The sequence below is a fragment of the Cervus elaphus genome, chromosome 12 (assembly GCF_910594005.1).
Source record: "Cervus elaphus chromosome 12, mCerEla1.1, whole genome shotgun sequence".
NCBI classification, from domain to species: domain Eukaryota; kingdom Metazoa; phylum Chordata; class Mammalia; order Artiodactyla; family Cervidae; genus Cervus; species Cervus elaphus.
This window is the reverse complement of record NC_057826.1, coordinates 28294012-28321724: the sequence shown is the minus strand read 5'-3', so window position 1 is coordinate 28321724 and position 27713 is coordinate 28294012. Positions and strand designations below refer to the sequence as shown.

Sequence of the window (27713 nt, the reverse complement as noted above, 5' to 3'; positions counted from 1 at the left end):
CTTGCCTGGAAAAATCCAATGGTCAGAGGAACCTGGTGGGCTACAGTCCATGGGGTCACAAAGAGTCAGACATGACTGAGCACACATGCATGCGTCTTCACCAGCAATCTTTCTTAGCCTGTTCTCTTAAATTTTTAGTATTGTGCCACCACATCTTTTTTTTGTTTCATACCCCTGCATTTATTTGGTACCTTTTGTGTCAGTAAAGATAAGGGACTGCTAAGGGAGTAAGCAAGCTGAAAAGAGTAGCTGATTATAGATGCTAATATAAATTCCTACAGCTTATAGTCTGTATTGCTCATGTGGTAGGGGAGAGGGTAAGAAAGCTCTAAGTTAAGACTACTTGTGAATGGCTGTGAAAGTAGCCTTAGATATACAGGCTACTTGTAAGGTTTTGGCCAAATCAAAAACATCTTCTCCAATTTGATGTGCCAGGGAGGAAACACTTGGTTTGGACAGATAAAAAGCTTTATCTTCGACTTCTTGTGAGAGTCCCTTTTGTCTACAGTAATCCAAAAAATTGTATAGCTGTCTTGTAAAAATACATTTATGTAGTAGGATAAATCTCTATACAATTATATGGCATTTTCTAATCCTTTCATGGTAAACAGAAAAATGTAAAATGAATTTTATTCAAGCAAAGGCAAACTTTTTTAAATTTCTTTTTTTTCTCTCCTCCTCCTTTTTTGTTAAATAGGATAAGTTCTGAACGTCGAAAAGAGAAGTCTAGAGATGCAGCCAGATCTCGTCGAAGTAAAGAGTCTGAAGTTTTTTATGAGCTTGCTCATCAGTTGCCACTCCCCCATAATGTAAGCTCACATCTTGATAAGGCTTCTGTTATGAGGCTCACCATCAGCTATTTGCGTGTGAGGAAGCTTCTGGATGCTGGTGAGTTGTTTTACAAGGACATGATAGGTCTAAAAATTAGAGATCAGAAATAATTGGAAATTACTTTTGCAAGGTGGTCATACTCTCACTTCTTTAACACGATATCCTTTTTATTACCTGCTTTTAAAGCTTCAGTCAGGAATGTTAAGATTTGGCCTCCCTCCCCCTCTTTCTCTCTTGCCATACTTACCTACCTACCTATATTTATCTTGCTTTTAATGACATGACCCTTCCTCTTTTCAGTGGTTTACCTTGCTTCATTACTTTAAATAATCATTAAAAACAGCTGGAAAATCTAAATTTAGTCTCTCTTCTCTGGCCTTGACTGTTCTGTATTAAAAATTGACAGAAAAAAAATTTAAATATATGGAAAAAAATATGTGCTACATGTATTAAATAAAGTATCTGGGGAAAAGTTTTATAAAAACATCTGAATATTACTATCACTTAAGTACAAAATTTTAACCACTTTTTCTTTAGGTGATTTGGATATTGAAGATGAAATGAAGGCACAGATGAATTGCTTTTATTTGAAAGCCTTGGATGGTTTTGTTATGGTTCTCACAGATGATGGTGACATGATTTACATTTCTGATAATGTGAACAAATACATGGGATTAACTCAGGTAAAATGCCCACATATTAAGAGCTGTTCTGTATGTGTTTATGATTTTGTTATAGATCTAATTTTTAAAATGTTTTTATTTTTACAGTTTGAACTAACTGGACACAGTGTGTTTGATTTTACTCATCCATGTGACCATGAGGAAATGAGAGAAATGCTTACACACAGAAATGGTGAGAAGAAAAGTTTTTTGTTTGATTTGTTGTGACAGGTGATTTTACTTAATTGGATACTATCACTAATCTTAAAATTTTGCTATTGTACTAACCTAAGGCAAAACCTCATTTCATGCTTCATAAAATGTTACTCTGTTCTTTGTTATATCCATGTTTTCTATTTTTTATGAGTTTCATAAAAATACCTACGTTTTGCAAAAAGCCCATCTAATTCTGTAAATAATTATAGAGAAATAAGACTTGATAAAATAAAATTGAAAAATAAATAAAAATCAGGACCAAGTAAGTTAATTTAATATTAACATTAAGGCAAGGAAGTCAGTCATACAAATAATAGGATTTTACATAGTTTAGTATAAAAGTTAAGGTGCTAGTTTGGGTTCAAGCTTCTGAAGGCCCAAGAAAAAGAAAAAGTTCACCAAATTTTAAAACATAACTGCTTATTTGACCCCTCAGATTGTTCATAATAATTGAAGACTATATAGTTCAGTTACAAAGTATTATATTACGGATGCCCTTGCATTTTTTGTTGTTGAGTTGCTAAGTTGTGTCCAACTTTTGTGACCCCGTGGATTGCAGCACACCAGATTGTCTTTCACTATCTCCCTGAGTTTGCTCCAACTCACATCCATTGAGTCAGTGATGCCATCCAACTATCTCGTTTTCTGTTGTCCCCTTCTCCTCCTGCCTTCAATCCTTTCCAGCATCACAGTCTTTTCCAATGAGTACGCTCTTCGCATCGGGTGGCCAAAGTATTGGAGCTTCAGCTTCAGCATCAGTCCTTCCACTGAATTATTCAGGGTTGATTTCCTTTTAGGACTGACTGGTTTGACCTCCTTGTTGTCCAAGAGACTCTCAAGAATCTTCTCCAGCACCACAGTTCAAAAGCATCAATTCTTCAGCACTCAGCCTTTATGGTCCAACTCTTACATCTTTACATGACTACTGGAAAAACCATAGCTTTGACTATATGGATTTTGGTTGACAAAGTGATGTCTTTGCTTTTTAATACGCTGTCTAGGTTTGTCATAGCTTTCCTTCCAAGAAACAGGCATCTTCTAATTTCATGGCTGCAGTTATTGTCCACAGTGATTTTGCAGCCCAAGAAGAGAAAATCAGTCACTGTTTCCAACTTTTCCCCTTCTATTTGCCATGAAGTGATGGAATTGGATGCCTTGATCTTAGTTTTTAGAATGTTGAGTTTTTAAGCCAGCCTTTTCATTTTCCTCTTTCACCCTCATCAAGAGTCTCTTTAGTTCTTCTTCACTTTCTGCCATTAGAGTGGTATCTGCATATCTGAGGTTGTTGATATTTCTCCCAGCAATCTTGTTTCCAGTTTGTGATTCATCAAGCCTGGCATTTCACATGATGTACTCTGCATATAAGTTAAATAAATAGGGTGACAATATACAGCCTTGAGGTATTCCTTTCCAAATTTTGAACCAGTCAGTTCTTCCATGTAAGGTTCTAACTTGCTTCTTGATCTGCATACAGGTTTCTCAGGAGACAGGTAAGATGGTCTGGTATTCCCATCTCTTTAAAAAAGACCTACTAGGACTTTTAACTTTTAGGAATGAATTATTAAAAATAATCAAATGTTCCAAGATTTGGGAAAAAAGTACTTTGTGTATTACAAATCTTAACAAATAAAGTCTTTTCATAACTGTGCCTTCTTAAGCAGAGTGTATGGATCATAATTTGATCTTTCTTCCATGACTCAAAGTTACCACACTGAAAATTTGTCACTGTTCTCTGCAATTCTTTGCAGCTCTCCCATTTAAGGGTATGTTTGTTTGTTTCTACATTAAACCTCATTGATTATTCTTTCTCAGTCATTTTTTATGGTTTTCGTTTTAACCTCATCTCATTTCTACTAAAAGGTAACCTTTATTTAGAGATTATCTGTGCCAGGACACTGTTTTCTGCATTTTATGTGCTTTTACTCCTATGAAGTTACAATTTCTATTCTAGTGAAGTTACAATTTCTATTCTACTGAGGAATAGAACCCTATGAAGTTACAATTTCTATTCTACTGAGGAAACTGAGTTACAGAGTTACTGAGTAACTTGCCAAAGATTATTTGGTTTAAAACCCTATGAAGTTACAACTTCTATTCTACTGAGGAAACTGAGTTACAGAGTTACTGAGTAACTTGCCAAAGATTATTTGGTTTAAAACCCTATGAAGTTACAACTTCTATTCTACTGAGGAAACTGAGTTACAGAGTTACTGAGTAACTTGCCAAAGATTATTTGGTTAGCACAGTGAGGGTTAAACTAAGGTAGAGTGGTTCAAGTCCATACTCCTTAGTACTTTAGAGCTCTTTCCATGTTCACCAACTCTCAATACACTCCTACTGCCATTTCTCACCTTGGAGCCCTCTTCTGTTTTTTAGTTTCATGTTGTGTATTTACTGTGAACTCAGAAAAGCAAATGCATACTTTTTAGAATTCTATGTAAAGAAGGAGTAAATATACTCTGAGCAAGGACCTAAGTGGACTGTTGATGAGTTTAATATACAACTTCTAGTGTTTATACTTTGACATTTGTATTGGCAGCTCAGTGCTTCCCTTAGTCTAGATTTGGAAGTCTTATTTTGGTTTGGTGATGATGCTAATGCATTATTCTAAATAAGATCTAGTTTACTTATTAGAGCTTAGATGTATGTTTTTAACCAAATGCTTTTCTTAAAGCACATGTACTACTCTTATTGTAATAGATTTCTGATTTAATTATGAACTTAAAAAAATAATATTTCTGATATTTTGTTGGGAAACAAAAATGCAGATTTTCACTTTTAGCAAAATAGGGCTGCTACAGTACAGTACAGTTTAATGATACACTAAGAGCCTATGGTATGTTTATACAGCATAGTCTTATTTCATTTAAATTAAAAAAATAGAATTTAGAGTTCATTAAATTATTATAAAGTATTTATTTTTATAGAGCTGAAAACTTAGTTGTTTAAAACTTTTTTTTATTAAGAAAATGCTAGTACTTTTCACTTACCTTAGTGTTAAATTTATCTTCATGTCCCAGTTCAAAGGCTTTAGGTTTCCAATGGGCAGTCTAATTCAAGTTTAGATTATGAAGGACTGAAAATACCTCAGAGACTTTACATGTGGATCTCTGCTGCTACCACAAGGACCCCTTCCCCCCCACCCCCACCCATACATACACTCCTATACCATCACCAAGGCCATTATGGTTCTTGTTGCATCTTTTTAAAATTCACTTTCAATTGCTTCTAGGGAGGGCAAATTCAGTCCTATTTAAGTAAACCTGAATAACTTGTATCAGCACCAAGATTGTCCGAACTTGCCTGTGTTCTGTAATTCTGAGTATGAACTAGAACTCTTCTTTCTTAAGAGTCCAGTATTTCTAGCTATGCAAGCCTAAATTTAATTGTATTCTTTTTGACTTGACACTTTCAATATACTAGCCTTAAAATCTCCAGATCTTTTTTAAAAGTTCTCTTTTCCCTTATTTCCATTAATCTTCCAAGTTTTTATAGATTCTGCCTCTTCATTTGTCTTTTGTCACCTTTTTTTTTTTACTTCTACTGCCTGCTGCTCAGCCCCTCGTTACCATCATTATATTCTAACACATATATTTTGCTGCGATATTAATGTTCCTTAGGTTGCTATTGTATTTCCCAACTCAGAATTTTTTGGAAGCTGCATTTGTATATTTAAGACTGATCTAATTGTGGCACCCATGACCCTCTCTAGTTAGAGCCCTAACCATCCCTTCTAACTTTTTCTGATTACTCTTCTGTATGTACTTTATATTAGAGTCAAACTGAATTATGCATTCAAACTGAATTATGCACACTGTTCCCCAAATGTGTGATGTTTTTTCTCACGTCTATGTTTTTCACTCTTCCTTCTGCCCAAATGTTGTTGTTACTAATCTCTACTTACTGAAATTTTAATGTCTCTTTTTCTGAGAAGGACTTTTTGATTTCCCTTTGACTTAAAGTTATCTCCTGATCTCTCTTTATACTTTTAAAAATTGTTCTTGTAAGTCTTGAGCATTTACTTTACATTGTGGTGTCACTGACCTCACTACATCTACTTAATTTTTAACTTCTTCAGGAGAGGCATTGTTTCTTGTTCATCTTTATATTGCCTGAAATATCCAGTCCAGATCCTGAATAATGAATACTTGAATGAAGTATTTGGCTTGAATCAGATTGATCAATAAAGAGAAGAAATCAAGTTGCTCTTTGTTAGTTGAGTGTAATCTCATGTTATTAGTTATTGAGGTTTAGAATGGGAGTAAACACACTTCAGGTTGTTTAATTCTAACTTTGCTTTGAAAAGTCACTCAATATGTTTTTTTTCCCCCTAGTAACAAAGTAGAGATAATTTCCTCCTTGCTTTATAGGAAGATTTTAGAAAAATCAGATATATAAAAATGTTATTTGGTATTAAAAAGAAATTTTCTATTTTAAAAGTTCTACAAATATTGAAAATGTTTGTTATAAATTGAGCTAACATATCTAGTAAAAGTTTGGAGGGGTTTGCTTAAGTTCTTTTTTGGGGGGGTGCTTTATACACTGATAACACAGGGAGCAAATTCATACCATGTTTATATTTCTTTGTAAACTGACCAACTCTACTGGCTTGAATGTGACATGATTAAGTGTTATTCTCATCTCACCATCTCAGGGAATCACTGCTATTGTGAACCCGTTACTTACTACAAGTGTATTAAATTCCTTGGATGTATTGGAGTGAGCAAAGCAGGTGTGAAGCACTGTTCTCATATTGAGACTTTTCACTGAATAGCAACTAGGTATGCAGGTCAGGAAGCAACAGTTAGAACTGGACATGGAACAACAGACTGGTTCCAAATAGGAAAAGGAGTACATCAAGGCTGTGTATTGTCACCCTGCTTATTTAACTTATATGCAGAGTACATCATGAGAAATGCTGGGCTAGAAGTAGCATAAGCTGGAATCAAGATTGCCGGGAGAAATATCAATAACCTCAGATATGCAGAGACACCACCCTTATGGCAGAAAGTGAAGAGGAACTAAAAAGCCTCTTGATGAAAGTGAAGGAGGAGAGGGAAAAAGTCGGCTTAAAGCTCAACATTCAGAAAACCAAGATCATGGCATCTGGTCCCATCACTTCATGGGAAATAGATGGGGAAACATTGGAAACAGTGGCTGACTTTATTTTTCTGGGCTCCAAAATCAGTGCAGATGGTGACTGCAGCCATGAAATTAAAAGACGCTTACTTCTTGGAAAGAAATTTATGACCAACCTGGATTATATATTTAAAAGCAGAGACATTACTTTGCCAACAAAGGTCTGTCTCATCAAGGCTATGGTTTTTCCAGTGGTCATGTATGGATGTGAGGGTTGGACGGTGAAGAAGGCTGAGTGCTGAAGAATTGATGCTTTTGAATTGTGGTGTTGGAGAAGACTCCTTGAAAGATCCAACCAGTCCATCCTAAAGGAGATCAGTCCTGGGTATTCATTGGAAGGACTGATGTTGAAGCTGAAACTCCAATACTTTGGCCACCTCATGCGAAGAGTTGACTCATTGGAAAAGACCCTAATGCTGGGAAGGATTGGGGGCAGGAGGAGAAGGGGAGGACAGAAGATGAGATGGCTGGATGGCATCGCCGACTTGATGGACATGGGTTTGGGTAGACTCCGGGAGTTGGTGATGGACAGGGAGGCCTGGCATTCTGCGATTCATGGGGTCGGAAAGAGTTGGACACGACTGAGCGACTGAACTGAACTGGGCACTGTGCTACTTTTGCTGTAACAAATTTGTGTATTTAATTATGTTTTTAAATTTTATTTCATGTTTTCATTAGGCCTTGTAAAAAAGGGTAAAGAGCAAAATACACAGCGGAGCTTTTTTCTCAGAATGAAGTGTACCCTAACTAGCCGGGGGAGAACTATGAACATAAAATCTGCAACATGGAAAGTAAGTATAAAAATGATCTGTGAATGCAGCTGATTTTAGATAAATTAATGCATCTTAACATTACTAGTATTAAGACAGCATTAGAACTGTGAGGGAAAACTTACTGTTCCTTTGTATTTATAGATTTAGTATCCAAAAAAGTTTAGCAATTCATCAGTTAAGAGGCACGAACTTAACTCATGTGCACTGTTGGCTTTGCCAACCACCTAGTGTTTAACTCTTGATACACATTAATATTTTATTTATTGTTGTATCATTTCTTTGCTCAGTTTTGAAACATCGTCATCAGAGCAAGAAATAACCATCAAACAGGTATAGTGACCAGGTAAATGAAAAACAAGCTCAGATTTGTACGAACGGAAATTTTTTCAAAGACTAATCTTATGGTACCTGAAGAGTAGGTAATGAGCGGTAGTGTAGAGAAAATGCTGATTTTCAAAAATATAGTGATCTACTAATGATAGTAAATTTTATCAAAGCTTACTTGCCATGTCAGACTCAACTGTCTCTGCATTTTGTTTTTTACTAGCATAAGTTTTTTTTAAAAACTGCTTTGTTTTTCTTCATTCTCAGGTACTTCACTGCACAGGCCATATTCATGTATATGATACCAACAGTAACCAGTCTCAGTGTGGGTATAAGAAACCACCAATGACATGCTTGGTGCTGATTTGTGAACCCATTCCTCATCCATCAAATATTGAAATTCCTTTAGACAGCAAGACTTTTCTCAGTCGTCACAGTCTGGATATGAAATTTTCTTATTGTGATGAAAGGTAAGTGAAATATAAAATATAACTTGAAATTTTTAATTAGTCCACAGAATTGTTTTAACTATTGACTATAGTAAAGACTGAAAGCTGAAAGAAAAATAGACCTCTTTAATAAATCTAGTTATGTAGCTGTGGTGTGCAGGCTTCCTTCCACTTAAGTTGAATACAATCATACATCCTAGAATTTAGTAAGATTAACTTTACAGATTAATTCAACCACATTTATTGAACATTTACTGTGTATCATGCACACACTCTAGCAGGTGCTATCCAGTGATTATTAAGATGAGGTTTTTTTTCCTTTAGGTGTTCTGATTTATTTAAAGAAAAAAATAAATATATTTCAAGAGACATACAATACATAATTTGAGGAAGGATTACTTCTGGTTGTGGACTAGAAGGGAAAGTCTTTGGTCATCTCCTCATCCTACATATTTTTCCTGAGCAGCTTTATCCTTGCTGATGGTGCTGTTTCACAGATTTCTATCCATAACTATTTCCATTTAATTGCCAATTTGATATTTTTATCTAGATAGATATTCTTCTGTATTATAAACTAAATATTTCCATACCTGACTGAACCACTCCTATCCCAAAACAACTTCAGAAACAGTTTTTCCTCTTACAATACCTGTCATGATTAATATACCAGTGTAGACATATAACTTTAGCAAAAATTGGAAAGTCATCCTTAACTTTTCTTTTGCTCACTTATCTACATTCTGTTTCAAAATCTTAATAGATTTACTGTGTATGTCTCCTCCATTCCCTCCTTCCACTCTTGCTTTCCTGCCATTGAGTTCTTCAGCTCATTATTACCTTTGGTGAACTGTTGCCATTAAAGTCTCCTAACTGCATCTCTGCCAACAGATTTGTGCCCTTTTAATCTCATCCAGGTTTCCAAGAATGAACTTCCTAATGTGAAAATCAGATCATGTCTTGTGAAAATGCCTCCTTGCTTCCCTTCATCTTCACACACAAACTTTTGTTTATACAAAATATTAGAAGGGCAGGAGATTTTTATTTATCAAAAGAAGACATGCATTTTGAAAAACTGAAAGAAAAATAGACCTATTTAATAAATCTCAACTTCTTAGCATGGCAAGGAAAGATATTTATGATCTGGCCCCTGCTGACTTCTCCCCCCAATTTTTTTTTTTTGAGGAGACTTTTATTTTTGACTGTGCTAGGCCTTTGTTGTGGTGCATGGCCTTCCCTAGTTGTGGTGTGCAGGCTTAGTTGCCCTGTGGTATGTGGGATGTGACCAGGGATCAAACCCGTGTCCCTTGCTTTGGATGGTGAATTCTTTACCATTGGACCACCATGGACGTTCCTGATTTTCCCAAATTAATCAGGAGGATGGGAAGACCCTTCTGATGTGGCCCTTAAGACCCTACTTCCAGAGAACTCCACATGCTATTTTGTTGTCTTAGTACAGTATAGTTTTCTTAACTCCAAACACAAACTTAGCTTCTAAGAGTCACTTACTGCATCTACTTGTAGAGCTTTCCTTGTTTCTTTAAAAAACTACTGTTCCTTATATATGGTCTGTCATAGCCTTTTTTTCTGTTTTGTAATTATTTGCTTGCTTGTCCCATTTTTTTTACTGTAAAACTAACATAGTGGCTGAAGGCATAGGTTTTGTAACCAGACTACTAAATGCTGACTTTGTTGCCTATATCCAGATGATCTTAGACACATTTCTACTTTTCTTTGAGCATCAGTTTGTCACAGTATAATACATGTATTAGTATTATCTTAAAATTGAATGTTATAGGAGAAAATTGATTTTAAGCCCTATCCTACTGGATGGGAAAATGTGACAAAGCACTGGCTTTGGAATCACATAATTCTTGATTCAATCCTGGTTTGCAGTCCTGGTACTTATAGTGTGGCCTGGGTGTTAGAACTTAGCTGTTCTAAATCTCATCTTCCTTATCTGTTAAATAAGGGCCATGCTTCTAAATGCTGTGGTAAGGATTATTAAGAGTTTGTTGAGTGCCTAGTGCACATAATGACTGCTTCACCACTGGGGTTAACTTTATGAAAAATGAAAACCGAAATGCTAAGAGACATTTTTATGGTGTTTGGTGCCAGTATTTATATCAATGCATGATAGAACATTTATGCCCATCCTTCTTTAGGAACTATTTTTATGTTTTTGAACTCCGTATATAAAGTATAGGGGTGGGAAAGGAAAGTGATGGAGTTAGAATGATAATGAAAGGGAGTGACATTGTCCTTCTGCTTATATCAGAAAGTTAGCAAAATGGTCATGATAGACAGCTAAAAGCAGCCTGCTTAGAGACCAACCAAGTAAGATTTTGAGTCTGACAGGAGATAGATATTTTCTGGTTACTCTAAACTTCTCACAGCTATACCCATTAAGAACCAACATGGAAAAAATTTTGGAAAAATTTGCTTTCTAGAACTTCTCACAGCTATACCCATTAAGAACCAATGTGGGAAAAATTTTGCTCAGTATTGAGGAATTCTAACATATCAGACTTCTTACATCCAAAATATCCCACAAATGACTACTATTTATTATACTAATTTCCACTTGTAATCATTCAAACATTTGAGTAGCTACTGTGTTTGTGGCACAATAACATACTGAGGTAAAAATGAAGTTTAATATTAAATAGTTCCTGCCCCATGATACTTAGAACAAATGAATTGTGTACTGCATAGTTGCTTTAGATTACAGGTTTATAGTCCATTAAAAACACTTTTTGGTTAAATTTTCTTGATCACTCCTCCCCCTTTTCATACAAAAAGCTAATGTTAAATTAACTTTACCGTTCTCCCTCAAATATGAATAAAATTGACCTAGGAAACCATGTTGTTATATTTTGACATCCTTTGTCCCTTAGTGATAGAGGCACCTCAACTCAGATTGAGAAGCACTGATTGACATCTGATTAAATCAAAGCTCCTTAACATGATATACAAAAGCTCTCATTAATCTGATTCTCCTGCCTACTTCTCCAGCCTCACCTCCCCACTAGCCTGCTTGTACAATGTCAATCATTTTCTCATCTCTGTCTTTGCTTTTAATGTACTTTCTTCCCCAAATAATTTACTCTCTTTGACTCTCTTCTATACTCAACTCATAAGTCTCCTATAAGAAGCTGTCCCTCATCCCCATGATTCCTTATCATGGACAGGGGTAGTTCCTCTGATTCCTGCAGTATTACTGTCACTGCACCTGCCACATAATTTCTTAAGTAGTATGGTTAAGTGCACCAGAAAATTCACCATAGGTTGAGTTTTTGCCTTTGCATTTTCACATCTAGAACAATGCCAGGCACATGTAAGAATATAAAGGTTTAAATAATGAAAAAATTTTAATTCCATGAGAATTTAAAAAAATATATAACCCATATAAGACCAATTAAAATTATATTGGTGGCTCAGATGGTAAAGCATCTGCCTGCAATGTGGGAGACCTGAGTTCAATCCCTGGGTCAGGAAGATCCCCTGGAAAAGGAAATAGCAACCCACTCCAGTACTCTTGCCTGGAAAATCCCATGGATAGAGGAGCCTGGTAGGCTACAGTCCATGGGGTCACAAAGAGTCAGACACAACTGAGCAACTTTACTTTTAAAGCATAATTAGGACTGTTGTGATTTTCTTTTTTTTTAAGGTTTCCTTGTAATGCTGCCACCTAGTGTTGATGTGTTTAGAGATAGCCCTTAGTAAACAATTTTGGATTTTGGCTTAGTTTGGTTTCAGTTCAGTTCAGTTCAGTCACTCAGTTGTGTCCGACTCCTTGTGACCCCATGGACTGCAGCCAGGCCTCCCTGTCCATCACCAACTCCAGGAGTTTACTCAAACTCATGTCCATTGAGTCAGTGATGCCATCCAGCTATCTCATCCTCTGTCATCCCCTTCTCCTCCTGCCTTCAATCTTTCCCAGCATCAGGGTCTTTTCAAATGAGTCAGCTCTTCACATCAGGTGGCCAAAGTATTGGAGTTTCAGCTTCAGCATCAGTCCTTCCAATGAATATTCAGGACTGATCTCCTTTAGGATGGACTGGTTGGATCTCCTTGTAGTCCAAGGTTGAGTTTTTGGTTTTTTTACAAATCAGCTATTTATCTATTTATTTATTTTGGAATAAACTATGGCAGATCTTTCCTTAAGATGTGACAACAAACAGTATTACTTTTATACATTTCTTAGGATAAAGATACCTCCCCTGTGTGTTTTCTAGAGTTAGTTGGTTTTTTATATTTTTGTATACAGTATATTATATAACTTCTGCTTGAACCTCAGTTAGAAAGTCCTTTGAATTCTAAAGCCTGAGAAATCAAAGAACTTAACTCCTCTTTTGCTCCCAGAAGAGCAGAGAGTATTTCTGTTAGCATGATACTATTTCTCATGAAATGGATTCCATTTCAAACTGTGGTTAGACAGATGCATAAAATATAGTCTGTGTCCTAACTGAACTGCTAAGGAACAGAATGGGTAACTGAATTACTTTCTAGTGCATTTTCAGTTTGATATCACTATTTCATCTAAAATGAATTTCTATAATTTTTTGTAATTTCAAAAACTAAGTACAAGAGCATCTTCCCAAACCAACATAATAAGAATTTATTTAGTTCCCATATTAAAATTTTATCATAGATATTGATCCCCCAAAGTGTGAAGCCTTGCCTAGGAGAACTGTCACATAAAGAATCTGATTTTATACATACACACACAAAAAGAATCTGGTTTTATGGTAAAAATAATGTTATGGGTTTAGTCTATATTTTAAATTAAATATCATTAACTGCCTTTGAAGCTTTTATCATTTAATTTAGCAGTCCTTCATACCTATTTATTATATTAATTAACTCTTATTACCAAAGATATGTACAATAAAATATGATGAAAGTAGGTAACAAGTTTGGATGAAGGAGATATAAGGGTTAAGCAGCAGGGTGAACCCTTGGAGCTTAAAGGAATGCATGGTGCTGCATTTAGTTATCTGTAGAGTTACTAAAGGTGAGGTGTAAGTTTATTTAAAGAAGAATGCTCTTTATTTTTGAAAATTCAGTTGTCCATAAGATTAATGCATATCAGGTACTCTGAAGAAGCAAAATTTTATTCATTAGTTAGTTTATGTCATTTTTATTCTTACTTATATTTTTTACTTAACAGAATTACAGAATTGATGGGATATGAGCCAGAAGAACTTTTGGGCCGCTCAATTTATGAATATTATCATGCCTTGGACTCTGACCATCTGACCAAAACTCATCATGATAGTAAGTATAGACATTCTAATTATTTAACTGTTGCAATTTCTACTGTTTGGTTGTATATCTGACTTTCTGGTTAAAATTAACCAAATCTTCCTAGACCAAACATTTGAATAAACCTCTTCTTAAGTGATCATCTAGATCATTAAATCTTTGTTTCATATTTGTTATAACTAATACCAGTTAAAGCAGAATCATTTGATAATATATAAAACTACCCTGGCATTTTACAGAGACAAAAAAATATAGAATATTATAGCATCATTTTCAGAAGTCATGCCTAAGTGTTCAGAACAGTTAACACAAAGAAGGCACTCAGAAAGTAACTGTTCAACAGATTAATGAATGTGATCAACATCATGCACAGTTAGTAGAAATAAGTACCCTTGACATAAGATGTAATTCTCAGTTTTACTCATATGAATGTTATTTGAGGATCACATGATAAGTAAAACTTTGGAATTTCTCACTTGCCTGTTTAATCAGTCCCTAAATATGACTTCCCAACATGATTGGGGAATGCCTGAATGTCACTGAGTCAGCATGATTAGCCTTGAACTATAGAATGGGCCTAAGTCTGCAGTCAGGGTCTCAATACTCATGATAATATCATCATGTTTATCTAGTACTTTCTTCCAAATCAATAATTAAGATTGTCTACGTTGCCAGAAGACTTTAGCATGATACCAATTGAAATTCAAATATGCTAGCACAACTATTTGAAGCATCTTTGCTTCTCTGGAAACTATAGCAGGAATTTAAGGAACCGGTAGCAGTGCCACTTTCTTGAATGTTCTCAGTAGAATTAGAGTTATTCATTCTTTAATATTTCTGATATGTTCAACATGTAAGTTGTTAAAGGAGTTTTAGTCACTGCTGTCCCTCATTCCTGGCTTTCATCTTATTTAAAGTGAAGGCTGGCAAGAAAGGAGTTTATTTGGGGGATTAGAAGAATGGAATAGGTACTTTTTCAGCTATCCTGGGGTGTTTTCACTGTTTCTTAATTTAAACAGTTACAACTGATTAAACATTTCTCCTTTTTTCTAAAATAATGATCAACATTCTGCATTTATTCATTCAGTTGAAAATTTGAAGTTATTTTCTCTACATGACACTTTTTTCCTTTTCACTCCTAGTGTTTACTAAAGGACAAGTCACAACAGGACAGTACAGAATGCTTGCCAAAAGAGGTGGATATGTCTGGATTGAAACTCAAGCAACTGTCATATATAACACTAAGAACTCTCAGCCCCAGTGCATTGTATGTGTAAATTATGTTGTGAGGTAAGCTTGGAAAATAAATATTTGAGGGCAGCAAGTAGTAAGTCTTTGAATACTCTTTTCTTTTATAGAAAAGATTATAAATGATAACTGAATTTTATTTTCACATTTCTACCCAATTATGGTTTTCAGTATTTCGACCTGAGTTTCTAGGCCAGCTATCTTTCACTGATTCAACTAATTACCATCAGTAGCTAGTCATCCCCATCCTTTTTACTCCCATTTGAAAAAAGACCTTGAAAAAATACCACATCTCTGATGGATTAGTTTGTTCTAGTCATAGAGCTGTCATCATAAACTATCTCAAGGCGACTGTATTATTTTTATAAAAAGAATTCTGGCCCTGGAATAGTTAGGTTTGTGTCATAGCTTTGTCCCTCATTAGCTCCATGACTTGGAGAAATCTCATTTCTCTGAATTTCATCCATTTAGGAGAGATGATAAAACTTACCTCAAAAGGTTAAAATGAGGATTAAGTGAAATTATTTGTGAGATTACTGTAAAAGGCTGTGTGATGGGACACACAACTCTTGTGTATTCATGAACTCTTCTCTTAGTGGACTGGCTTGTGAATATTATGGCTATCAAATTTCAACTTGTTGACCTCTGTGACACAAACCTCCTCCATTTTAGCAATTATCACTTTGTATTTTAACTGTTTGCACACCTACTTTCACACACACTTGGTTTTACACTGCCTAAGGAAAGGGTTAGATATTTTGAACTTTGAATCCTCAGTTCATTTAGTAAACACTTAAAGTTTGTTGATTAAAACAGCAGTGGCTCAGTGGTAAAGAATCTGCTTGCCGATGCAGGAGACACTGGTTTGATCCCTGGGTCAAGAACATCCCCTGGAAAAGGAAATGGCAATCCACTCCAGGATTCTTTTCTGGGAAATCCCATGGATAGAGGAGCCTGGTGGACTACAGTCCATTGGATTGCAAAAGGGTCGGACATGACTTAGCAACTAAACAACAACAAAATTAAGCGAATCATGAAGATGGAGCTGTTGTTCATCATCCCTCTTCAACTCTATCCTGTAGGTGGTATCACAGATTATTTTCTTACCACCAAGGAAAAAACAGTGCCCCTCTGAGAAGGACCTTTGTCATTTATCTTTATATCTTAATATTCTAGCACCATCCTTAGATCATGCTTCATATATTAGTGTCCAAGAATTCTGTGTTAATTTCATTCCATGTGGGCACAAAAGATCTGTTTATTGTCCTACATGTACTTGACTATTACATTTCTTTGTCACCACCAATCTTCTCAAAGGGATAGCTAAAGTTTCTTAATTGAAATTAATCAAATATTTGAATTATCTTGTATTGTGAATTTTAATAGGTTTTTATTTCATATTGGGATTTTAAACCCTGAACATGACCAGGTAGGCATGAGAGATGATTTAAGGCATCATTCCATAAAGCAGAATTTTGAATTTTTTTGAGAGACATTTCAGAGTCCTCCAACATTGTGTCAAGTGCTCATTTAAGAATTACTAATCTCTCTTTTTTGACAGTGGTATTATTCAGCACGACTTGATTTTCTCCCTTCAACAAACAGAATGTGTCCTCAAACCTGTTGAATCTTCAGACATGAAAATGACTCAGCTATTCACCAAAGTTGAATCAGAAGATACAAGCAGTCTCTTTGATAAACTTAAGAAGGAGCCTGATGCTTTAACTTTGCTGGCCCCAGCTGCTGGAGACACAATCATATCTTTAGATTTTGGCAGCAATGGTGGGTCTCTAGTTATTCTGTTAATTGCCTAAACTTTTACATTTTTTGTTGATAATCATTTGGACATTGTGGCCTTTGGCCCTGTAATTTGTTAGCATTCCTGCTTTTGTCACATTGTTGGAAAGTGTGCTCCATAGTTTTTAGGGTATTTCTTCTTCCCACTTTTAATTGTTCTCAGCTACTCTGCTATTTCTGTATCCTACTGTCATGTTTTCTTTACAAGTTAGCAGTTATATTGCAGTAGCCATAAGTTGAGCTAAAGAATAAATAATATCTTGCTAAAGAATAAATAATAACCAGATATTGAAAAAGAAAACTAATTTCAAACTAGTTTAAACTTGAATGAATAAAAGGTATGAGAAAGTTGGAATGCAGGGGTTTTTAAGCTATATAGATTACAGAAGTTGTCAATAGTGGATTGGTAGGATAACTCAGACTTACAGTTATACCATAGTATCTGCAGACTTTTAAATTAAGTAAAATTTGGTAACATTTTTGTTACTTAAGTCAACTAGGCAAACCTTTTGTAAGGGGCGACATAAATTGTTGTATATGTTAAAATCTAGGTAATCTTTAAATTGATTTTTCCCCTACAGACACAGAGACTGATGACCAACAACTTGAGGAAGTTCCATTGTATAATGATGTAATGCTTCCCTCATCTAATGAAAAACTGCAGAATATAAATTTGGCAATGTCTCCATTACCTGCCTCTGAAACTCCAAAGCCACTTAGAAGTAGTGCCGACCCTGCACTCAACCAAGAAGTTGCGTTAAAGTTAGAACCAAATCCAGAGTCACTGGAACTTTCTTTTACCATGCCCCAGATTCAAGATCAGCCAGCTAGTCCTTCTGATGGAAGCACCAGACAAAGTTCACCTGAGGTAGGTGTCATAATATAATTAGAAAAGGTTAACTTACAGATTTTAATGTTTGGGGATGTATTTGTAAATTTGAACCACATAGCATAGTTTTGTTTGTGTGACTTTTAGCACTTTTAAAATTACTGCAAAAGCTATGCCTAACTTAGACCTCAGTCCCATGTTTCAGGCTCAAAAAAACAGTCAGGAATGTGGGAAGGAGATGCCTTACCACAAGGCAAAAGGTAAAATATATATTGCTCCTCTGTGTATTTAATATCAGTAGGACAATAAAACTCTTGAATTTAGATATCCACAGAGGACAGTACTGTGTGTTTATGATTGCTCCAAGTCCATTCATTACCCTTTGAGTTGGAGAATTATCCAGTAGCAAAGGGCTTTGCCCAGTTTAGTACAATTTCCATCACTGTATTCATATTCTGTGTATTACATGAAAATACCAAGTCTTGCCCAGAGTAATTTGTATTAAATTTTTGTCTTGATACTAGTTTTCTCATATACAGAATAAAAACAATCTTTAAGGGCTAGCTGGGCCAAGACTGAAGGTATCAAATAGGGCTCTATATCCAAATCTAGACATAATTGATTTCAGAACTTCTTATGTCTAAAAACATGCTGATGGATGGGGACTACTCATATTTATGAGTTGATAAATGTGGCTCAAGTAACCCTTAAAAAATGATACATTATTTTACATTAAATATTTATTGATTCAAACTGGCAAGCTAAAAGTAGGAGATCTGACATGTCATAGCCTTCTAGAGAATATATCTATTCTCTGGGGGCTGGGTTTTGTCTAGCACAAAAATGTTTGAATCATTTTGTTTCTAATCCAACCAAAATAAATCTAACAAAAATGTTAAGATGAGGAAGGCAAAAGTTTATGCTTAGAATATACAGCTATCATTTTTTGGTTAGAATTCTTGCTGAAAACTAAACTAGTACTACATTCATTAAGGTGAATACAAATAAAGAACTTTAGTCTGCAGCCCTGTCCCTGCCCCACCCCACCAGAGTTGCTGTGAGATTTTTAGGTAGATCACTATAGCAATGTGGCCTCAGTACACAGCTTGATTCCAGTGAGTGTATCATCTAGTTATTGGCCAGCTAGGTACCAATGGGAGTTCTACTATCAGGTGAGTTTTATTCTTTAGAATAAAAAGATAAACACATCTTTTAATTTTATAAATGATGTTATGTACAGTTAGAAATGGATATACTGGCAAAATTATAAGTGTAAGTTCAAAAATTTAATTTCTCACTAGTTAGATAATTTGATAGAAGAGTTCTGTTGTGTATTCTCTGAGATCAGGTTTGCAAATTCTAACAACTAGCAAAACATTTATGCAAGCTTCTTCAGAGAAAAGTAAAATATATTAATTCTTTTTACAGCCTAACAGTCCCAGTGAGTATTGTTTTGACGTGGATAGTGATATGGTCAATGAATTCAAGTTGGAATTGGTAGAGAAACTTTTTGCTGAAGATACAGAAGCAAAGAATCCATTTTCCACTCAGGTATATATAAACTTGTTTATTATATATATTTTCTATTAAAATATATTAATTTTTATTCTTAAGTGACGGTGGGTTTAACTTGTTGCCTCATAAGGTATGGCCATTGTAAAAACTCATGTATCTTGTTTTAAAGGACACTGATTTAGACTTGGAGATGTTAGCTCCTTATATCCCAATGGATGATGACTTCCAGTTACGTTCCTTTGATCAGTTGTCACCACTGGAAAACAGTTCTACAAGTCCTCCAAGTGCAAGCACAAATACAGTATTCCAGCCCACTCAAATGCAAGAGCCTCCTATAGCCACCGCCACTACCACAGCCACCAATGATGAATTGAAAACAGTGACAAAAGATGGTATGGAAGACATTAAAATACTGATTGCATTTCCATCTCCTCCCCACGTACCTAAAGAACCTCCTTGTGCCACAACGTCACCATATAGTGATACTGGAAGTCGGACAGCCTCACCCAGCAGAGCAGGAAAAGGAGTCATAGAACAGACAGAAAAGTCTCATCCAAGAAGCCCTAATGTGTTATCTGTCGCTTTGAGTCAAAGGTATTTATATGTAACATTAAACTTATAGTTTGGTCATTATTCTTAAGGAAATGTGTATGATGGTAAATTATCTTTAAACATAGCAACCTTTTTCATATTTATACTTTAAGGAACATAAAACTGACATACGAATTCTGAACTTAAAACAAGCACTCAAGAAACTGTTTCTAAATTAGCTTGTGTATTACTTTAGAGTCACATCACTTACCTAATGTAGGAGTAGGAGAGTCTTCTAATATTCTAAAAATAAAGTCCAGCCAGTAAGTTCTATAAATGTACAAAAACTGGCCCAGTTTCTTATCATTGCTTAAATCAGACTAACTATCCTCTCAGGGTTCTTTATAAGCTCACCCAAAGAAAAGCCCCAACTGAAGTGTGTGTGTAGTTGCCCAGTTGTGTCCAGCTCTTTCCAACCCCGTGGACTGGAGCCCACCAGGCTCCTCTGTCCATGGAATTGTCCAGACAAGAATACTAGAGCGGATAGCCATTTCCTTCTCCAGGGGATCTCCCAACCCAGGGACCAAACCTGGGTCTCCTGCATTGCAGGCAGATTCTTTACCATCTGAGCCACCAGGGAAGCCATTCCAACTTAAGGATATTAATAATTCTCCATTCCAAATTGAACTTGATGGCCTTCAGTCCTCAGCATTCAATACAGATACTTAATAAGCATTTAAAACTTTTGGATGTATAGTTAGTTATATTTATATACATATATATATATAGTAGATTAACTATGTAGTTATATATAACCATATTATAACTATTGCTTTTTGTTTTTCCTTTTTATTTATAGAACACTAGCTATATCACAGATTAAATAGGTTGGTTTTTTGGAGGGTGGCTTGTACTAGGCCTTGGTTGCAGCATGTGGGACCTAGAGATCAAACCCATAGAGTTGGAAATGGATATATTGATAAATACATCCATTGATTGTGCAGAGTCTTATTAACTCTTAGACCACCAGGGAAGTCCCTAAGTATTAAAATAGGTTTTTAAGAGCTACAATAGGAATCTAAGCATGTTTTATGATATTGCTTCTATGGAGTTAATTTGAGCAAACACATGAACACCACCAAAATTTTAAGTTATAAGTTTGGTGTATGATTTGCAATAGGATTTGATGTATTTTAAATTTGAAGCTATAGTCAGAGAAAATGAGTCAGTGGGGCAGTGTGTGGGGGACAGAAACGATTCCGTGTCCACAGTGCCTAGACTGAGATATTAATAGCAATAGGAAAAAGCGCTGCCATAGCCAGAGGTTATGGCTTTTTCTCCTGCCCTGCATACTTTGATCTAGAATGCTACTAGAGACCTTTTCCCGGAACTTGGAAAAGATCTTGTAGCTTTTAATTAACAAAGTAGTAGTCTACATTACTTTTTTACTGTATCACCAACCAACGCTGGAGCTCCTCTGGGCAATGACAGTGTTACTAATATTTAACTCAGTACCTAACATGGAGTACTTGCTTTATAGATGGTTATTGGATGAAGAAAAGAATGAACTTAGCAACAGAATTAGCAATGATCTGTAATTTATAGTTACAGAGATGAGATTTTTCAGTTTTCTAAATAAGTATGTACTTGTCAAAACCAAAGTCCAACAAACATCTAGTCAAATTAACAATTTTTTTTTTTTACATTAGTTCCAATACAGTATGCACTAAACACTTTAAGAAATGAATTTACCTTTCAGAACTATATGGAGGCTTTTTCTTTACTACCTCTCTTGGTAATTTGAAAAAATCAAAGTGTGGTATTAAACCAGATAACTTGAAGTTTTAAAGATTGAAAATAAACTATTAAAAGTACTACTACTAAGATGATATTTACATGATAGACTGAGTTATCCTTAATAAACATGTATATAAAAAATTCAAATATGCCTGTCTATATATTGAAGGTTTTATAGAATTTTTTAAAAATTACAAAACAAGACTGCATGTAGGAGAGCAGTTAGTGGTACCTCACTTACCCATACGCCATTCTCAACTAGATGAACAGAGCAAGGATCTGTCATCATTAAGCTGGGGCTCGGGGTAGGGAGCTGGTTCTTGAAAAGACAAAACATGTAACAAAACCGATGTACTTGACACATAAAACTGTTCTTTAATGTTTACTATTAATTTTAGATGCAGATAGTTCAAGTTTGATAACCAGATCAATACTGAGGGCAAAACAGCTTAGTGGGAAGATCACTGGGAAGGAGAGTGGGTATTAGGAAACCTACAGTGTACTTCCATATTTGCAGCTAATTAGCTGCAGAGCAAGTTACCTAACAGGCCTCGATTTTTTCATTTATAAAATATGTATTATATATGTGTATTATCTTGGGGACAAGAGCAAAACTAAAACGAACTAATGAAGATGCAGTGTTCTGTAAACAGTGAAAGTGTTATCCAGTGTGAAACTGATCTTGTATTACAGTAGTCCCAAGAATATGTATGTATTAGGTGGAATGAAAGGCCAATATTGAACTCTTTAACATCAGTGTAGTTCTGTTCACTTCTGTTTTATAAATAGGGTAATGAATAGCTTAGGAAATTTTGTTTTAAAAAATAAGCTTTGACTTTTAGGGCAATAAACTTTAGTATAATCAGGAAAACTCTTATGTATAACATTATATCCCTTAATGTTGGAAAATAGGCATTATATATTTTGTTTAAAAAGCTAACGGGATATTTTTTTAAATAAATAAAACAACCATATTTTTTATTAAAAAATTGTTTTCAGAACTACTGCTCCTGAGGAAGAACTAAATCCAAAGATACTAGCTTTGCAGAATGCTCAGAGAAAGCGAAAAATTGAACATGATGGTTCACTTTTTCAAGCAGTAGGAATTGTAAGTGTGACAGCATGTTTGCTTTTCTATTCTAGCTGATGTGCTATTTCTGAGTTAGATATATAGGTAATTCCTGTATCTTCCAAATACTAATGTTACATTCTCAGAAATTACACATTGGTTTCTTTCACTTTGTACGTGTTCTTTCTTAAAAGTACAAACATTTAATGAATACAGTCTCAAAAAATTCCAAAATTTAGAGATGTATTTAGAGTAAGTATAGTTCTCCCCTCATTCCACACCCAGTATCACTACCAAGTCTCTTTCTCTTCCCTTTTGGTTACTTTCCCTTCTTACCCACAGAACACAGTCAGTGCTAGTATAACCCATACCAATATTTTCAGACCAAATTAACTGGAAAGTATTTTTACACAGTTGTCATATGAGTGGCAAATGAATTCATCACAGTATTAAGAACTGAGAGCAGTCTTTAAGAATCTTGCCTATGTATTGTTAGTAAATTTATACTGATTTCAAAGTTCATGATTTAAAAAAAATTCAACATAGTAAAATTGAAATAACTTTACTGTTTTCAGGGAACATTATTACAGCAACCAGATGATCGTGCAACTACCACATCACTTTCTTGGAAACGTGTAAAAGGATGCAAATCTAGTGAACAGAATGGAATGGAGCAAAAGACAATTATTTTAATACCCTCTGGTTAGTTTACTCTTTCTGCCATTAAACGTCACAAAGAGAATTAAAATATATGAAACGTTTATTTAGGAGCTTTACTCCAAGTAAGAGTGATTTCCATTCCTTACCAGGATTAAAAAGTAAGGTTGCATTTTATTTGATGAGTAATAGTTTCCAGATGGAACTCTGAATTATCTTTGATCTGTGTCTGTGTGCTATCAATAATGAATAGAAGCTGAAACTTGTACATTTTAATGCCTTTTTCTAAATTGGTTTAAATCACTCTGAGCCTTCAAGGTTCTTTTAAACAGTTGTGATATAGCACCAGTAATGCTTGTTTGCACCTTCTTGATTACATAATTGCAGTTTTGCCTAACAGATTAAAAACCCTTCTAGAGCTAACTGGCCTTATTTGCCCCAATACCTAGTGCATAGTTGCTGTTTAATAATATTCATTGATTAGATGAACGAACACTTAGCTATCTCTTGTTTTTCAGATTTAGCATGTAGACTGCTGGGGCAATCAATGGATGAGAGTGGGCTGCCACAGCTGACCAGTTACGATTGTGAAGTTAATGCTCCTGTACAAGGCAGCAGAAACCTACTGCAGGGCGAAGAACTACTCAGAGCTTTGGATCAAGTTAACTGAGCTTTTTCATAATCTCATTCCTTTTTTTGGACACTGGTGGCTCATTACCTAAAGCAGTCTATTTATATTTTCTATATCTAATTTTAGAAGCCTGGCTACAAATACTGCACAAACTCGGTTAGTTCAATTTTGATCCCCTTTCTACTTAATTTACATTAATGCTCTTTTTTAGTATGTTCTTTAACGCCAGATCACACACAGCACATTTTCACAGTTCTTTGGTATTTAAACCATTGCATTGCAGTAGCATCATTTTTAAAATGCACCTTTTTATTTATTTATTTTGGGCTAGGGAGTTTGTCCCTTATCGAATTATTTTTAATAAGATGCCAATATAATTTTTTTAAGAAGGCTATAACCTTTCATCATGATGAGTTTAAAAAATTTTTACTCAGTTTTTTCACATTTTACATAAACAATAATGATTTGCCAGCAGTACATGGTAGCCGCAATTGCACAATATATTTTCTTAAAAAAATACCAGCAGTTACTCATGCAATATATTCTGCATTTATAAAACTAGTTTTTAAGAAGAAATTTTTTTTGGCCTATGAAATTATTAAACCTGGAACATGACATTGTTAATCATATAATAATGATTCTTAAATGCTTGTATGATTTATTATTTAAATGGGTAAAGCCATTTACATGATATAGAAAGATATACATATATCTGGAAGGTATGTGGCATTTATTTGGATAAAATTCTCAATTCAGAGAAACGATTTGATGTTTCTGTAGTCACTTTGCCAGCTCAAAAGAAGATAATACCCTATTTGTAGTTGTGGAAGTTTATGCTAATATTGTGTAATTGATATTAAACCTAAATGTTCTGCCCACCCTGTTGGTATAAAGGTATTTTGAGCAGATTGTGAACAAAAAAAAAATCATGCTTTGTTAGCAAAATTGCCTAGTAATGTTAATTTGCTCAAAATTTGATGTTTGGTTTTATGCACTTTGTCGCTATTAACACCCTTCTGTTTTCATATAGATTTCAATAATTGAGTAATTTTAGAAGCATTATTTTAGAAATATATAGTTGTCACAGTAAACATCTTGTTTTTCTATGTGCATTGTACAAATTTTTCATTCCTTTTGCTCTTTGTGGTTGGATCTTTTAACACTAACTGTATTGTTTTGTTACATCAAATAAACATCTTCTGTGGACCAGGCCCCCTTTGACCAGCTTTTATGTTAAAACAATATTTGTTTCAACACCTCCAACTCATAAAATTGTTTACCAACAGTTTAAGTATTTTATATTACATTATTCTTGCTATTTCTACATTCACCCCATTGCCATCACTTTAATTTATACTGTGTCCCTAACTGTAATATTAAATAATAACAAACCATAATATTCCACTGTACAAAATATGCTTTTAGAAAACTGTCATTTATGAATTTATGAACCTTTAATTTATTAAAGTAAAACAGAATTTTAATGTTTTAATATGAATGGGATGAATGAAACAAATCCTTAACATTATAGTTACATAATGTTGTAAGGGTTAGAAATTCCTTGTAAGATTTCCAATCTATTTTCACTCACAGATGAAGCTATTTAGACCTTGAGTGATAAAGGATTTGTCCAAGCCTTAAAGGTAATAAATGGCAGACCAAAGATTTAAACTTACGTCTTCTGACTTAATATGAAACTAGAAAAACCTTGCTTTGTTTCTGCCTTAATACTGTATGTTTTAAAATTTTTAACAGCTTTATTCATTTTCCTACATTTTAAAAATAGCAATTTTTTTAATTGTAAAAGTAATACATTCTTACTTAAAATTTAAAAACTCAGCACAAAAAGATATAACAGTGAATCCTTGCTCCTAAAAGTAACAACAGATTATTTTTATGGACAAATTAAATACATACAGAGCCTTAGGCCCAGTATACTGAGGTTACAGGAACATCCTGAATAAAATTAAGCCACAGACCTTAAGTGGCTGTTTTTAATCTTAGAATGAAGGAAATGTGATTACAATTACATGAAAGTTTGGGAACAAACATTTACTAAGACTCAATCTAAGTTTTGTGAGGCATATGCATATTTCATTGCAAATACTATGATCCACAGTGCTTCTGGATTTAATTACAGATAGTACTGGAGGTGGTATTTTAGAATAAAGTAGTTATTTAACATTCCCAGTTGAAATTAAAAAATTCTCATTTTGGTAGCAAATTAAGCTGAAATCTAGAAGTTTATCATTTTCAAGTATTAGTAATGTTCAGATCTGTAATGACCAAGAGTAGGAAAATGACTTTTGGGAGCAATGATTTAGATGAGAAAGCCACTTTAAAGGACAGTGCAGCTGGAAGAAAACAAGTATCCACCCCTCTCATTCAGAAAACAAGCCCCCTGAGTGCTTGAAGCTGTTTTAAATAGCAGAACCAGTCCTTCCTCCAGCAGCTTGCCAGCCTCTTTGAGACCATCACAAATGTCTTTATAATGTCTTCATCCAAGTATAGCCCTACCCCAGCAACCATAGATAGACCTGTAATGTCTCCATTTCTTATGCATGGCTTATAGTTTCCCCTTCTCTGATGCTGATGTGAATGAATGACCATAGTGTTATTTTCACATCTGAAGAAAGTATGGCAAAGGAGTTTGGTGTATTTTGTTCATTTGTTCCAAGGTTCACTGTTCAATTTGGAACTGAAAGAGTTCCATGGAGATTCTACCACTGCTGCGTACAAGTTTTAGATTGAGTTAAAATGAACCTAATGTCTGTTAGTACTCTGTGCTAAGCTTTTTGCATGTTATCTCACAATTTTCCAAAAAACCCTATGAATTAGGACCTGTATCTCATGTTGTAGATAAGTCTTGGAGAGGTAGCCTAAGATTCAGAGCCTCTGAGTTGGTGGGGTGCTAACCAGTCCAGTAAAACCCTACCCGTTTCCCCATTAACTGTTTAAATGGCAAATATCAATAGAAAGCAATAGGGATGTAGGGAACTGAGGGTGGTAATGCAATCACAGAGGACATCGAGGGGATGTTCTATGAGAGGAATGGCAAGACAAATGGAAATGAATAAAAGTGTGCTGGTGCTATTTAGTGAGTTCTGAGTTTGAACTAGAGATTCAGGTGTCTGCTTATGGCGACATTAACTCACAGGTAAATGAGGTGGTTTATGAAAAGCACAGTGATAAACCATAAAAGGTCACATGAATATATGGTATGGTTTTGTCAGCGCTATTTGATTTAAAGGCATGCTAGACACAATTTATTTTCTTTTAAGCTTGTGTTAACCTCACAACTACCATTTCTAAATTTCGATTCCTCACAACCTTTAAAATACAAAAAAAAAAAAAAGATGAACTTAAAAGTTACAGGGTTTGCTGAAACCTAAGCATTCCAAAAGTTCAGATTTCTAATGTAGCAACGTCAAAAACAAGTTGCAACGAATACAAAAAAAAAAATTTAACGGGGTTTGATTAAATAAAACCTTTGCAAACATGTTGTTAGCTAAAAGCAACAAAAATGTAAACAAAAAAATGTTATTCGGGTGTTTAAGTCTGCTACTAACCACTTCGCTCGTATTTCATCCCTTTAAATAGCGCTGAACCTGTTGTCCCAGATCATTTTACAGAGAATTAGTTCAATCTGTTGGATCTGAAATAAAATAGTCTCCTTGTAAGACAAAAGCTACACTTTACAACTACCTCCTATGAACACCTTCTGGAGCTTTGTTGTGTTCACACCTTTCCGAGGTTTGGACATAATTTTTATTCTTACCTGTAGTGGACGGTTTTATCCAAGACGCTGCTCAGACACCCGATCTCCTTGTACTATTTAATTTCTTTTATTCCCTTTTCTTGGCTCCATTCCCGGACGGAGAGGAAGGACAGGTGCCTGAGAGCGGCAGTGATCAGACCCTCAGCGGGGAAAATAGCTAGGATGCGGAAGTGACCGGCTACCCCTTCTGTTCCTTGCGCCC

At 34.9% G+C, this 27713-nt stretch overlaps 1 protein-coding gene and 1 long non-coding RNA gene across 3 annotated transcripts in view; one reads left to right on the top strand and one right to left on the bottom strand.

Annotated features, from left to right (window-relative positions):
- The window catches only part of HIF1A (hypoxia inducible factor 1 subunit alpha), a 45598-nt gene extending 20654 nt beyond the window's left edge, over nt 1-24944 (top strand). For both annotated transcript variants that reach the window (XM_043919109.1, XM_043919110.1), the window contains exons 2-15: nt 698-888; nt 1369-1514; nt 1602-1686; nt 7527-7639; nt 8213-8415; nt 13565-13671; nt 14802-14949; nt 16469-16689; nt 17286-17572; nt 18962-19084; nt 19218-19642; nt 22376-22484; nt 23021-23147; nt 23621-24944. In XM_043919109.1, the coding sequence (XP_043775044.1) occupies nt 698-888; nt 1369-1514; nt 1602-1686; nt 7527-7639; nt 8213-8415; nt 13565-13671; nt 14802-14949; nt 16469-16689; nt 17286-17572; nt 18962-19084; nt 19218-19642; nt 22376-22484; nt 23021-23147; nt 23621-23772 (2437 nt within the window). In that variant the 3' untranslated portion in view covers nt 23773-24944. The remainder of the gene's footprint in view (nt 1-697; nt 889-1368; nt 1515-1601; nt 1687-7526; nt 7640-8212; nt 8416-13564; nt 13672-14801; nt 14950-16468; nt 16690-17285; nt 17573-18961; nt 19085-19217; nt 19643-22375; nt 22485-23020; nt 23148-23620) is intronic.
- On the bottom strand, nt 794-27713 carry LOC122704431. Its single transcript, XR_006343856.1, has 3 exons — nt 27512-27713; nt 21618-21695; nt 794-917 (listed from the first exon to the last, which is right to left on the bottom strand). It is a non-coding gene; the product is annotated as an uncharacterized LOC122704431 (long non-coding RNA).